Here is a 12,948-nt window from a genome sequence, read left to right on the forward strand (position 1 = left end):
GCTCATCTCATAAAAGAATTTGTTGCTGCAGAAAGCCATTCTAACCTAAGACCGATTTAAATGTTTCCTGCATCTCTGTCACCGTGGCAGTCAATGTACTTGTTTGAAAGACACATAGCAATCACCAGTATTTCTCATAAGTTCTTGCTGTGAAGAGGGGAGGATCTGTTCTTTTTTTTCAGGCACAGTTCTTGTAGGCTTTACTGTGTAACTGTATTTTTCATTTATTTCAAAGTGTTTCAGTTTCACTGGAAAGGTTTTGTAATGAAATGTGTAATCTGTACATGTATTTTCTGTGCACGATGGTGAAATAAGTGGAATAAGCCAATACCCTGAAACACCGAATTTACGTACAGTGGTAGCTGGACAGTATAGTGTGCTTGTATTTGCTAGTTTTATGAGTACTCCTATTCTCTCAACCTGGAAAATGTGATGAATGTGATACTTGTCCTGAAGATGCTCTAAGTGTGGATATGTAACTTCAGCCACCAGCAGTGGGAATTCTACCAAATCCATGGCTGGTTTAAGTACTGAGCAATGTTATCCAACAGTCTGTCTTACAAGAAGACTAATTTTTTTATACTGGTTGAATCTTTAGTGCCTCCAAAGTTCTTGCCCATATCATCTACACCACAGCCTGAGAGACGGCAGCCACCTCAGAGACGACACTCCATTGAAAAGGAAACGCCAACCAATGTGAGACAGTTCCTACCACCTTCAAAACAGAGCTCCAGATCACTTGTAAGTGGAGTGAGTGGTAGGAGAGAGAAAAAGAGGCATGCTAAGACTATAATGAAAATTAAAACTTGGCTTCAGTGTGATTAGAACTTGACTCAAAGAAAACTCCTGAATTCAGAAACAGCCCTTGGCTACTAAAGATGTTTTGAAATCAAGATTTGAACTTTGTCTCTCTAGCATATTTATCCAAGATCCCACGTACAGGTGCCTCAGACAACATTTGCACTTTGATTAGGTCTCTGGGTAAAGCCACGTGTCTTGATTTTATTTCAGAATGTTACCAAAACAGATGAACTTCACCTTACTGATTTTCCATTTGAATAGAGACAATTCCAAAGCAGTGGATCTATTTTGGGATTTGGGGGAATTTTTTAGTTGTTGGAAATATTTTAGGTAATGGCTGAACGAATGGAATGGTTTCTTTTCTCCCCACCCTAAGAACTTGTGTGGTAATGTTTATACATGTGAAAGCTCTTTCAGTCATCCAAATCAAGATTTGGCTATGTTGCTTTGTTGAAGGCAAAAACCTGTATTATTGCTTGAAAAGAAAGTACAGTACATTTGATCAATTAACTTCAATTGAGAGCTGTCTTCCAACAGAGTATAAACAGCAAAGGGTATGGAATCCTGGCTCGGTTATGCTGACATACTGATTAGTGCTTTGTAATTGCATGCAGGATATGTTCCTCATCTCTTTTCCTACCAGCAGGGTTTCGAAGTATGTCCCACGAGGTGCTGGTGAATAGAGAAACTGATAAACGCATCCTAGTTTTGAAAGGAAGGGAATATTCACTTGCCCCGTCTTGTGGTGCAGTGGCATTAGTGGGCTTTGAAGAGTGTTTTTGTTGGCCCAAGAGATGGTGGCCGGGATCCAAACCTATTAGATGATGGAGTCAAACAGTAACAAGAAAATAATCTCCAAATATTCCCACAACATGCTTCCTCCTGTTCTTTTCAGAGGGTCTGCTGGATTTTGTTTATTATATCCTTCCAAGGAGAATGTAGTTTCTCATTCCAGGTGAAAGTCAGGCAGTAGTACGTTGATAAATGAACAGCACAGATAGACTTCTTCTGCCAAAGTGAACCTGGAGCAGAACCAGAGTATTGCACCAGAACCAAACTGAAGGGTTCCTTCAGGATGCGTTTGAAGACACGGTCATATAAAATGGATTGTCCTGTCATCGCCTGCTGCACGCACTGTACGTGGAAGCACAAGCTTTATTCTCTGATAGGCCCAGCATCGTTCCCAGACATATTGTTTGAAGGGAGGAGGGGAGTAGCCTTGTATGTTCTATCGAGGCATTTGCTCCATCACACTTTCAGTGTGTCTAAATATGTTACGTTGTAACACTGCAACTTAAAATTCTTATATATGAGGACATTATTTTAAATAGATCAACCAAGTTCTTAACAGGACCTTTTAGACCACGTACGTATTTCCCTTCCGTCAGTCTGTTCGCTGACATATCCTTATATACCTATGTACCAAATAAAACCAGTGCAGAAAAACTAATTCAATTGTTCCACTCCCCTTAAAAATACTAAAGGAAGAGGGAGAAAAACCCATGAGATAAGTCAGGCTAATGTGGGAACCAGTAGGGCAGTGATGTTCTGCTGACAAGAACCCGCTCACTTCGGTGCCTGGACAGCTGATCCCTCGCCGTGGCAATAGCGCCCCCTAGGGGGTGGGAGGCCACTCCCCCAGTCCTGTCGGGGCTCCTTCTGCTCGGTGATTTCTGATGTGCTGGCACCGGCCCAGTCCCACACTTTGGCTCAGTGCAAGTCCGTCCTTCCTTCCTTCTGTCCTTCCTTCCTTCTTCTGTCCGTCCTTCCTTCCTTCCGTCCTTCCTTCCTTCCGTCCTTCCTTCCTTCCGTCCTTCCTTCCTTCCTTCTGTCCTTCCATCCGTCCCTCCTTCCGTCCGTCCCTCCTTCCTTCCATCCGTCCTTCCTTCCTTCCGTCCTTCCTTCCTTCCTTCCTTCCATCCGTCCTTCCTTCCTTCTGTCCTTCCTTCTGTCCTTCCTTCCTTCTGTCCTTCCATCCGTCCCTCCTTCCGTCCGTCCCTCCTTCCTTCCATCCGTCCTTCCTTCCGTCCGTCCTTCCTTCCTTCTGTCCTCCCATCCGTCCTTCCTTCCGTCCGTCCCTCCTTCCTTCCTTCCGTCCTTCCATCCGTCCTTCCTTCCTTCCTTCCTTCCTTCCTTCCTTCCTTCCCCGGCGGGATGCCAGCCCCTTTCAGGGGCTGTGGCAGATGCTGCCTGTGTAACGTTGCCATTCCCAGAGTGAATGCTGCTTGATAAGTGAAGAATATTATTTCCTTTTTATTTGACTTCATGCTTCTTCATCCCTTCCTCCAGCATTGATGGAGCTTCATTTCTTAGCACCTGCTCCTGTGACCGCAGTTTCTCTCCAAGGTGAAAGAGGCCTGGTCAATAAATAGCCCTCGATGCCAGCGAAAGCAGGCCGGGGTTTGCTACAGTCTCTCAGCAGGATTAGCAGAACGCGGTCTGCCTTGCATACTAACGACGGCTTTGTGAGCTGACGTCTCGTCAGACAGAGGGGGTGAGACCTCACTAGGAGGGGAGGGGAGGCGAGCTTGGGAAGATGCCAGACACGTTACCCGCCCAGCGCTGCAGGGAAAGGCTCAGGGGTTTGGGGGTCAGCCCCGTGGCGCACGTGCTGTCGTGAGCTGACTTGGTGCTTAATCGGTGAGAGGAAGCCAGTGTCCCGAGATGTACGTATGGATGCCTTTGTAGTCTGTTTGCTTTCTAAATTATTATTATTATTATTATCGTTCTTTTTTTCATGACCCAGAGGACCAAAGCTGAAGGTTTCATTTATACACAGCGTTCGCTTCTCTGCTTCCTATCTATTGTTTAGGTTCCTAGGATAACCCGTTTATTTCCAAGGATGACTTTCAGACCACTTTTTTCAACTATGCAAACAGCTTCTCTGCTCAGCTCTCATCCCGTTGAAGCAGCCATGTGTGGGGTGGCAGGGGCTATGTACTATCTCTGTGAGAGAGCTTTTGCCAGCAGGTGGAAACCCGCAAAGGTTTGCCTCTTTTTGCTGGCTTTGGAAATCACCTTCACCAGCATGTTCCCTCCCAGGGGAGCACTTCCTAAGCTGCGGCAAGAATTAAAGCTTAGGCTGGGACATTGCACCTGATTGACATTGATTTTAATGTGTGTAGGATATTTGTTGTGTCTTCAATCACCTCACGGGGAAAAGAAATCAGTTCTGAAAGGACAGCAAACTAAAAATGCAACATCACAAGATTATAAATGGGACAGACCTTAAATGTTACAGCACATGAAGATCCTGCAGCAAAAATCCAGCAAAAATATTGTAATCCTTGGACTATTTTGAAAAGAATAAGGTTTTATGTTTCAACCAGGAGAGACTACATAGAATGGAAGGGCATTGGCAATCTGTTTTACTTGAAAACCTACATATTGTCTTGGTCCTCAGCACACACTTACGTATCAGAACATGCAGAATAACTAATAGCTATGTACCAGGGAAGGCAAATCCACTGAAAAGAAAAACTAATTCATTTACCCCTATGTAGAATTGAACATGAATAATTTAATTTTTTCTCCTTTTTCTTGTCCCAACCAGTAAGTAGAAGCATGAAACCTGTTGCAGGAGAGTTTATAGTTGAGATATCCCTCTGACTTCTTAGAGACTTTTAGTCTGCAAAAGCAACAAGAGTTGAGAGTGCTTGACTAATCATGAATTGCAGAATTTAGAGGCCAATCTAGCACTTGTTGATATTGCAATTTACTAGCGCAGCTCATTTGAATCCCTAGTGACACCCTTTAATGAGAAGTTTTACAAGGAGTATATTAGTGTAAAAACGTGTTAGTCACAAGGACCTAATAGGTGTGTGTACGCTGAGAGTGACCTGAGTCATTCCAGAATAAGTCCAGAAAATCAAGACCATTCCACCCACATTTTGTCTTTAGTATGTTCTGTCGTATGCAAGAGTTGCAGAGAGCTGAAGTTCTCTCACTTGGAGCTGCCTAATTTGGGTGTAGATTGTTGTTGGAAGTTTGAGCAGTAACTCCAAAGCATCGTTGTTTAATGAAGTTTAGCCAGTGCTTACTGTAATTTTAATTAATTTCAATGCCTTAGAGGTAGTGTAGAAACAAAAGATTTTTTTGTATACTTATTTCTATTCGGAAAAGGGGGGAAAAAATCAAGTGTTTTTTTGAAATCAGCATAATATTTATCTTTAATTTAATGTTGCATTAACATTTTGTTGTCCTTGTGTAACCTCTGGAATTAAAACATTAGCATTTAAACATGTGAACATTTTCTGTGTTTCTGCTGTTGCCTGGTAGCTCTCTCTACCTGCTTAGGCGATAATCGTTTTCAATTGGTACAACAGCAGGCCCACACTATTCCCCTATACCTGCTCTACACCTAGAGTCGATCCGCAGACTTTCTTCAAAGGAGCAATATTCCCTGATGTCATCGTTCTGTAAATTAAAGGAATGGGCGTTCATGAGGGGGAAGGAAGAGCTTCAAGTAAGAAATGTATTTCTAAAGGACTTAAAGCTCTGATTGATTACGAGCATTCAGCCAGCCTCATTCACCTCGGAGGGTTTCTCACAGTCTCCCACGATGCAGATTCGAGGGCTTTGGCTGGCATTGTGTGCGTCACGCTTTCCCAGCCTCTTCCTTGCCAGCCTTCAGCCGTGCCTTCTCCATAGCGAGGCAGTTGCTGTGGAAAGAACCCAGAATGAAACACTGGGAGCTGCTGGTTAGCTGTAAAGTTGCTCATAAGGAACAGAAGTTACGTTGTTTTGGCTGGGCAGTTTTACACCTCGGAGCAAATTGCAGTTGCTTTTGATGTAGCTTGTTCTTTCCAGAAAACTAGTGATTCTGTACCCCAAAGGTTTAGCTGGCAAATCTGACAAAGTTAACTCAATTCTAGTCTTTTGTGGGGTACCTTAAACAGAGTGAAGTTTCTTTGTGTTCCCTTTCTAGATAGGTAAGACAACAGTTTTTAAAAATGTGGTGGTTCCTAAATGCTAATGTTTGCCAGGTCTGCAACGTAGAAAGATTTTCTTTTTAACCAAATGGAAAGACAGAACCGACCTCTGAGTACATGGAAATGGAGCATTTCACTGCTAATCCGATTCATTGCTTCAATTTGTAAACCAGATCTCCAAACTGTCAGCCACAGCTTTGTATTTGCAGGAGAAATTTCCTTCCTTTATGCAGAGAGCATTACGTGTCATTGACATTAGCGCACAGCAGCCCCTCTGGGCTGACTGAAAAGGTTCACTCGGCATAAAGCGATGGGAGTTCCCACAGAGGTTTCTGTCTTTCTGTTGGAAATGTATAATCAACTACAGGGCTGGATTACAAATGGGGTTGGTGCTTTTTATTCTCTGGTACCGAATTCAGGAGTTCTCTACTCAAAATTCTCCTAAATGCTGTAGTACAGAACAGATGCAAAATTTTGTAAGTGGGAAGTTGTGTCATTAGTCTCTATTGCAGTCTCTGCCATCAATAATGCAGCGTTGGGTAACCGGATCTCCTGCTTTATATTTGAAGATTGTTCTACAAAGCTTAAATTGCTGCTGTTACTTTGCTGAGGCAGAAAGAAGAACTTTTCTGCCTGAACTGATGTAACTTTTTGTAGTCTTGGTGGGATTCTGATCACGTGAGCACCAAGACGTGGTACCACTGAATAAAAATTTCTGCTAGAATGGGCTGCTAACAACTTTCCTTGGTCACTCTGGGCATCACAAAGTCTCAGAGAAATTGCGTGTCTTCAAAAAGTAATGCCATCTGCCACATTACCTTTTCTCTTTCAAATTATAAACCTGAACATTGTTTGGTTTGAAACAAATCTTCATAATAAAAGACAAACGGAGAGAAGGGTCAAGTGGTTTGAGGAGGAAAGATGAAGACAAATCAGACTGTTTAGGTCACACTTACGCAGTCTCCGACGGTTTGGAATTCATGTGATGCCCAGGAATGAGCCAGTGCTATTCCAGTCTGAAGGGAGAAGCCCTCTGTTTCTGGAGCTACTAACCAGGTGGCTGGTTGTCTAGGTTGAAGTCTGGAAGAAGCCATTTGGCTTTGAAATGATATGGGTTTTTTGGCTTCCAGGAGGAATTCTGTTACCCGGTGGAATGTCTGGCTCTGACGGTGGAGGAGGTCATGCACATCCGTCAGGTGCTGGTGAAGGCGGAGCTGGAAAAGTACCAGCAATATAAAGATGTCTACACTGCTCTCAAGAAAGGAAAGGTAGGGCTGAGTCTTTGGAGGCTCCGAAGCTTATTGAGGGAGGCCAGTCCCACAAGCCTCCCATTTACACTCTTGTTTCTTACCCTGTATGGGAGAGAAAGAAGAGATATCCACCAGACATCCCCCTCAACGCATAACACATGGGTCAACTTCCTTGAATTATGTGCAGAAACATCAAAACTTTTCATGGAAATACCTTATTTGTTTAGATTGTCTATAAAAATGCAGTCACGTCTGCAAGTATCAGAGCATCTCTGTATGTGTATGTTTTGGACTCCATCGACTGAAGTGATGGCTGTCCCCATGCCGTCTGCGGTGTTGCTTAGCGTTTCTATTCCAGATAGCAGTAGGAAACCACAACAAGCTTTTCGTATCAGTCCTTACTATCAAGCAAAGAGGGAAGGAAAGCCTTCAGAGAAGTCAGACAACATGTCACCCCAGAAGGAGGTTTAATATAAAGAGAACCCATTAACTAATGCATTTTTTTCTGTGAACTGCAGATTGGGAATTGGTGTTTACCAGTAGAAGCAGTGTCCTTTTCTCCCACTTTTGGCTTGTGCTTCTTGAACACCTCCAGCAAGTGTATTTTGACTTCACAGTGTATTTTACCTACAGGCCTACCTGTGTCTAGTACGCAGATTTAATTTAAAAATTTAATACATTTAAGGCAGAGGAACAAGAATCTTAAAATGTCATTCATTAGATTCAGCTGTTGCCTATTGTCATGATATATAAAGCTTAGTACTGAGCTTTTATCAAATCTCAAAGCAAGTTGATGCTTTAATTAATTTACCCCACTATCAAAAATGTTCACTTTTATTTCTAATCAAATTTATCGAGTCTCTGGATCTCAGCATGTCATCTGCAAAACTTTCCATTGTTCAATGCCTTTCCTCCCTAGAGATGTTCTTAAGCGGCAGTCCCTACCTCCTTTGAATAAACTGAATAGATAGGGTTTATTATCCCACTATAAAGCAGGTTTTCCTCAAGTAAGGTTGCTATAATCGCTCTTCCCTGCACCTCCTCTAGTTTTCAAGAACGTAGGATTGGAAGAAAATCATCAAATGTTATCAGAGGCAAAAACTTTGTGTCCCAGAACCTGACCCAGATGGTGAGGAACCATTTCCAGCCTAAATGTATTCATGGCTGAATTATGCCCATTTGTTCTCGTGTTCTTCAGTTGTAAGAGTTACCCTTCCTTACTGCTGTTACTCTTACTTTCCCATTGTTTTTTGCGTAGTAACGATAGAAACATCAGTGAGGGAGAAGTAAAAATAAGTTAATAATTAACTGGCAAATATTTAATTTAGACAAAAAAAAAAAGGAATATTTCTAAATATATGAAGATACAACTTTGGACCATTCTTTTCAATATCAGAAGTATGGACGCCAGAACTGCATGCAGTACTGTGACTGCGCTCTGGCTGACAGCGGCTGATAGATGAAGTCGTTACCGTGCGGGACTTTGCCTAACAGGGGCTCCTCTCTTCTTCTTCTAGCTCTGCTTTTGCTGTCGGACAAGGAGGTTTTCTTTCTTTACCTGGTCTTACACTTGTCAGTTCTGTAAGAGGTAAGTATTTCATATCTGTTAAATAATGACTACCATTTCAGAGGGAAAATTATTGATTTATGCATTGGAAACCCTCAAATGTTTCTGCTGCGTACTGTCGATCGTTTTTTATTTCTGTAACAGTCAATGTTAAAAAAAAAGTATGCAAAACCTGTTCCTTCCTAAGTGACAGAATTGCATCCTTGGACTGAAACTCTTGGCTGAAAGTGAGAGAAACATTCGTTTGTTCTTTTATGCTCGTGGGAGAGTGAGGTGGAATTTACTCAGACTCCCCAGTCAACAGTTCCATGATCTCTGTTGTGGGGGAAAACATTTCAAGGCAATTTACCTTTTGAATTATTTTTGGAGTATTGGGGCGGGCAGAAAGGAAAAGGAATCATCTGCAGGCAAAATGAAAAATTCAAAGTTGAACAGTGAGACAGTAAGTCTGGAGATCTGCGGAGTCACTGACTTACCAAAGGAGGTTTTTTGGCGGGTTTTTTTTCCCTCTATTTTTCAATTTATCTGTAGTTCTGGTTTAGCATTTCTCCTTGCCTTTGGCTTCGTGTTCTGATTGAAGGTACTACATTGAAGAAGCTTTAAAAATAAAAATGCTTGTTTAAGGGGAGGATGGGGGAGGATTCTAACTCCTGAAAACATTTATCCCTTGTTCTTGATTTAAATGTAATTTTTCCCAGTGAAACAATTCATGCTCTTGCTTTCTTACACAGGCCTGTATGCTCACAGTGTTGCAAAAAAGTAAGTAAACAAACTTACGGTTAGATCCTTTCTAAAAAGCTGTCACCTCTGTAATGATACTGCATGTTCCTTCTGCTGTCCTCAACAGATGCGGTTGCCCTCAAAGCCATATTCTACTCTCCCCATCTTCTCACTGGGACCTTCAACCTTGCAAAAAGGAGAAAGCTTCATGAGGCCAGAGAAGCCCTCTACCAGTCACCACCATTCACTGCGGAGCATGTCCAGGTGAGAAGCAACCCCAGCTCACGTGTGTCTGTTGCACAGGTTTCCTACGGGTTTCATGTTATCAGTCATTAAGAAGATGCTGTCTGCCCGGTTTGTAGTTGTCAGTGTTTCTAACGCTTGTAGTAACTTTTCTGAAGCCTGAAAATCCATGTCTCTGCCACTTACTGCTTTGATTTACAGAAACAGCAATACTAACGGCGTGTCTTGAACCTTTCTCACATCATAGGTGAAAAATAGTATGTCTGGGACAACTGTATTTCTGTAGCACCTCTGCACAAATATCCCTGGCATGTCTTTTTCTGGTGTGAATAGACTCTCTGGAGATAAATCTCGCAGGCCAGAATCACTCACTGAATGGGAATTCAGTTATGTCTTCCACAGATTTATCTTTTTTGCTCCTAATTTAATTCTAATTTTCACTGTTTTTTTTCCAATTTGATACTGTCCAAGTTGTGTACTGGTTTTGTATCTTATACACAGATGGTTGTCAAAGCTAATCCAAGAAATTTAATACAAAATAAATGCTCCTTTTTGAGGGGATCTACAGTATAAACCCTCTGCATAAATCACAAGTGCTACGATGCTGTGTCAAATTAGCCAAACACATCATCTATTTATAGCTATTAGTAAGGTTGTTTTTGCCAAGGTAAGTGTTACACACGCCCTCGGTTAGCGACCATGCCATCTTGCCGAAGCAGGCAGAAGCTGTCCTCTCCGGTGTTTGGTCTCCTGGTGTCGTTTTTGGGACAGGAGGAAGGAAGATTTAAATGAAGACTCTTCTGATTGTTGTTTCCAGAAGGTGTCCTTTGGGGCTCGCTGCCGTGCTGCTAAAGGATGTGACGGGCCCTGCTCTTTTGCCTTTCAGGTTGACCTCAAGGTCCAAGTCTGTGGATAAATCGCATGAAGAGTTTCCCAAAGAATTAATGGAGGACTGGAGCACGATGGAGGTGTGCGTGGACTGCAAGAAGTTTATTTCAGAAATCATCAATTCCAGCCGGCGGAGCCTGTCTCTGGCAAACAAGCGAGCCAGGTTAAAAAGGAAAACGCAGTCCTTCTACATGTCGTCGCCAGGAACCTCTGAGTACTGCCCCTCTGAAAGGACTATCAATGAGATCTGAGCCTTGTGCCTTTTCTTTGCTTTTGTCCTCATGAGGTCATCATCCGTGAGCAAGGTCACTGAAACTGGATTATCATTCCGCCGCTTCGTTTCACTTGACTGGCTTGAATTTGCATTAGGTCACAGGATTTCCTACTGCAGCGGTTCCCAGAGACACAGAACGCGATGTTTAGATCTGTGCAGAGTGATACGTAACAGGTCAGCTGCTTGCACTGGAAGAAAATCAAGAGTTGGAAATTGTTGCCTCTTTTGTACGTGTGTGCTGAAACTAGAAAGCCTTTTCTTGCTTTCAGTCTTTTTTTAACCATGCTTTGAATCATTTTTCAGGAGATGAGCTGGAAACATACATTTACTGGCGAACGAAATCTAACAAAGTGTCAGTGTTAGCACAGTAGCGAAGGGTAAGTCATGTGGGCATTACCACCCTAGTGATGCTCACGTCCTAGGTGAAACAGCAAAGGGTCGTATCGCACACCAGACACCGCGTGTGAGCGGCTGTGGTCAAAACCGTCTGTCTTTGAACTGTTTCTGTTGCTCTGAGATCAGAGTTCAGCACGGGACTCTACAATGCCTGTGTCCTAGGACAAAATGTGCGAGGAAGCGCTTCACCCATGTGGTTGGCCATGCCCCTGAGCTGCTGTACTTTCGAAGCCTTAGTGTACTTCTAAGTGTCTCCTGAGCAGGTTTTAGTAGTTTACTTTCTACCTTGAATGTATGATGATGACTACTAGTAGCAGTGAATTTTAGTAGTAGACAGAGTTGTACAGTTTATGGGGAGGATGGGAAATAAGGGAGGCTTCTAATTTCAACTGAATACCTGTAAAGTTGTTGTGGTGGTTACTCAGAGAGAAGGGTGGGTAAGGTGTACATTTGTATGATAGTGGAGCACACAAATTCTGCTATAGTTATGTCTGGCAGCATATCCGCTGACAACCCCATTTTTTCTGGGGTGTTGTAACTTGGCTGTAAAAATCCGTGTTCTGAAATTTGGGACAGTGCTGTCTCAGATTGGGAGCAATCTCTCTTTTTTTTTTTCTTTAGTCCTTTTCTGTTCTTTCTCCCTTTTTAATTCACTGATGAAAGAGTGCTAGACTAGTTGTTTAGAAGTTCCAACAATGTTACAATGTTAACTGACATCTCATGCTTTTTTGCACTTTTTTTTATATTCAAAATACTTTTTTTTAAATTCAGGCATAGCCAGAGTTTAGTGGATAATTTGGGGCCAGATCATTTTGGTATTTAAAAGCAAGCTAACATAGCCAAGTTATTAATACTTGAAAATCAACTACTGTAACTTTTTCATAAATTTTTTAATACCCTGAGGCATATTTAATATCTATATAGCAGTGTATTGTAGAATGACATAGCAGAAAAGTTTCAGATCTATTTATTAACATTTCTATTCTTCGGATTAATGAGAGATACCTCAAAACTGCTCCAAAGTAGCTGGGACTGGATTTCCGTAACATGATTTTAAAGACATACCAATCAAAACAGACAGATTCTCCTGTCCAGATCTCGCGCCCTGAAAAGCCCCAGAGGAGGCAGGCTGCCCCTGCCGAGGCACAGCGTGGAGGCCGTGGGGCACCGGGGGCGGTCGGCTCCCGTGCGGTAGCTGGGCTCCAGTCCCGCCGGGTTGGGGAACAAGGCTCCGGCTTCCCCTTCAAAGTGCATTTGCACGTTACGTCGCAGCCTTCGGAGCAGCCACTCGTAGCATATCTTTGAAGTTGATTTGAAAAGCACATGCAAAAGTCTCCTTAAACCTTCCCAGGGATTCATCCGTCCTTATTTTTCTTTAAACACCCCCTTGGAAAATGAGAATATTTGCATACGCAGGGCTTAGTGAAATCATGTTTTTATTTTTTCTGAACCGATGCGAACAGGAAGAGCAGGGCTGAAGGGTGACTGTCCCTCGTAGCTGTCCCGTGTAAGGTCGGCTCTCATGGCCGCAGGAGACCTCGGGGTGCCTCTGGGAAAGCGGCTGGCCTGTTGAAGCACCTGGAGTACTGGCGTGAGAGAAGGATGTAGGCTGGCAGGAGGTGAGCGGCACAGATTTGAAAGGTCTGCTGTTGCGGGAAGGGGCGCCTGATCTTGGTCACATCAGCACTTTTTCTTGTGTCTGTGCCAATACCAGGCCCTGTGTTTGCTGCACAGTGCATCAGGAAAACCAGACTGAAAGAAATGCAGGAAATCTCACTTTGCATCTCCCCTGTTGCGGTTCTTGCCCTTTTCTCCTGGAAATGCCCCAGCCACACGTTACAGTTGCTCAGTCCTCTGCTCGCCTCTTTCCTGGCATCC

General features: G+C 43.1%; 1 protein-coding gene across 1 annotated transcript in view; it reads left to right on the forward strand.

The window, feature by feature from the left end:
• The window catches only part of SPIRE1 (spire-type actin nucleation factor 1), a gene marked incomplete at its 5' end in the record, with an annotated part of 45,535 nt that extends 34,611 nt beyond the window's left edge, over positions 1-10,924 (forward strand). The window contains 6 exons of the mRNA XM_009700491.1: positions 599-741; positions 6,863-7,000; positions 8,500-8,570; positions 9,281-9,308; positions 9,397-9,533; positions 10,399-10,924. Of these exons, the coding sequence (XP_009698793.1) occupies positions 599-741; positions 6,863-7,000; positions 8,500-8,570; positions 9,281-9,308; positions 9,397-9,533; positions 10,399-10,651 (770 nt within the window). The remainder of the gene's footprint in view (positions 1-598; positions 742-6,862; positions 7,001-8,499; positions 8,571-9,280; positions 9,309-9,396; positions 9,534-10,398) is intronic.
• Positions 10,925-12,948: the final 2,024 nt, after the last annotated feature.

Source organism: Cariama cristata, unplaced genomic scaffold (genome assembly GCF_000690535.1).
Source record: "Cariama cristata isolate BGI_N322 unplaced genomic scaffold, ASM69053v1 scaffold22805, whole genome shotgun sequence".
In the NCBI taxonomy this organism is placed as follows: Eukaryota; Metazoa; Chordata; class Aves; order Cariamiformes; family Cariamidae; genus Cariama; species Cariama cristata.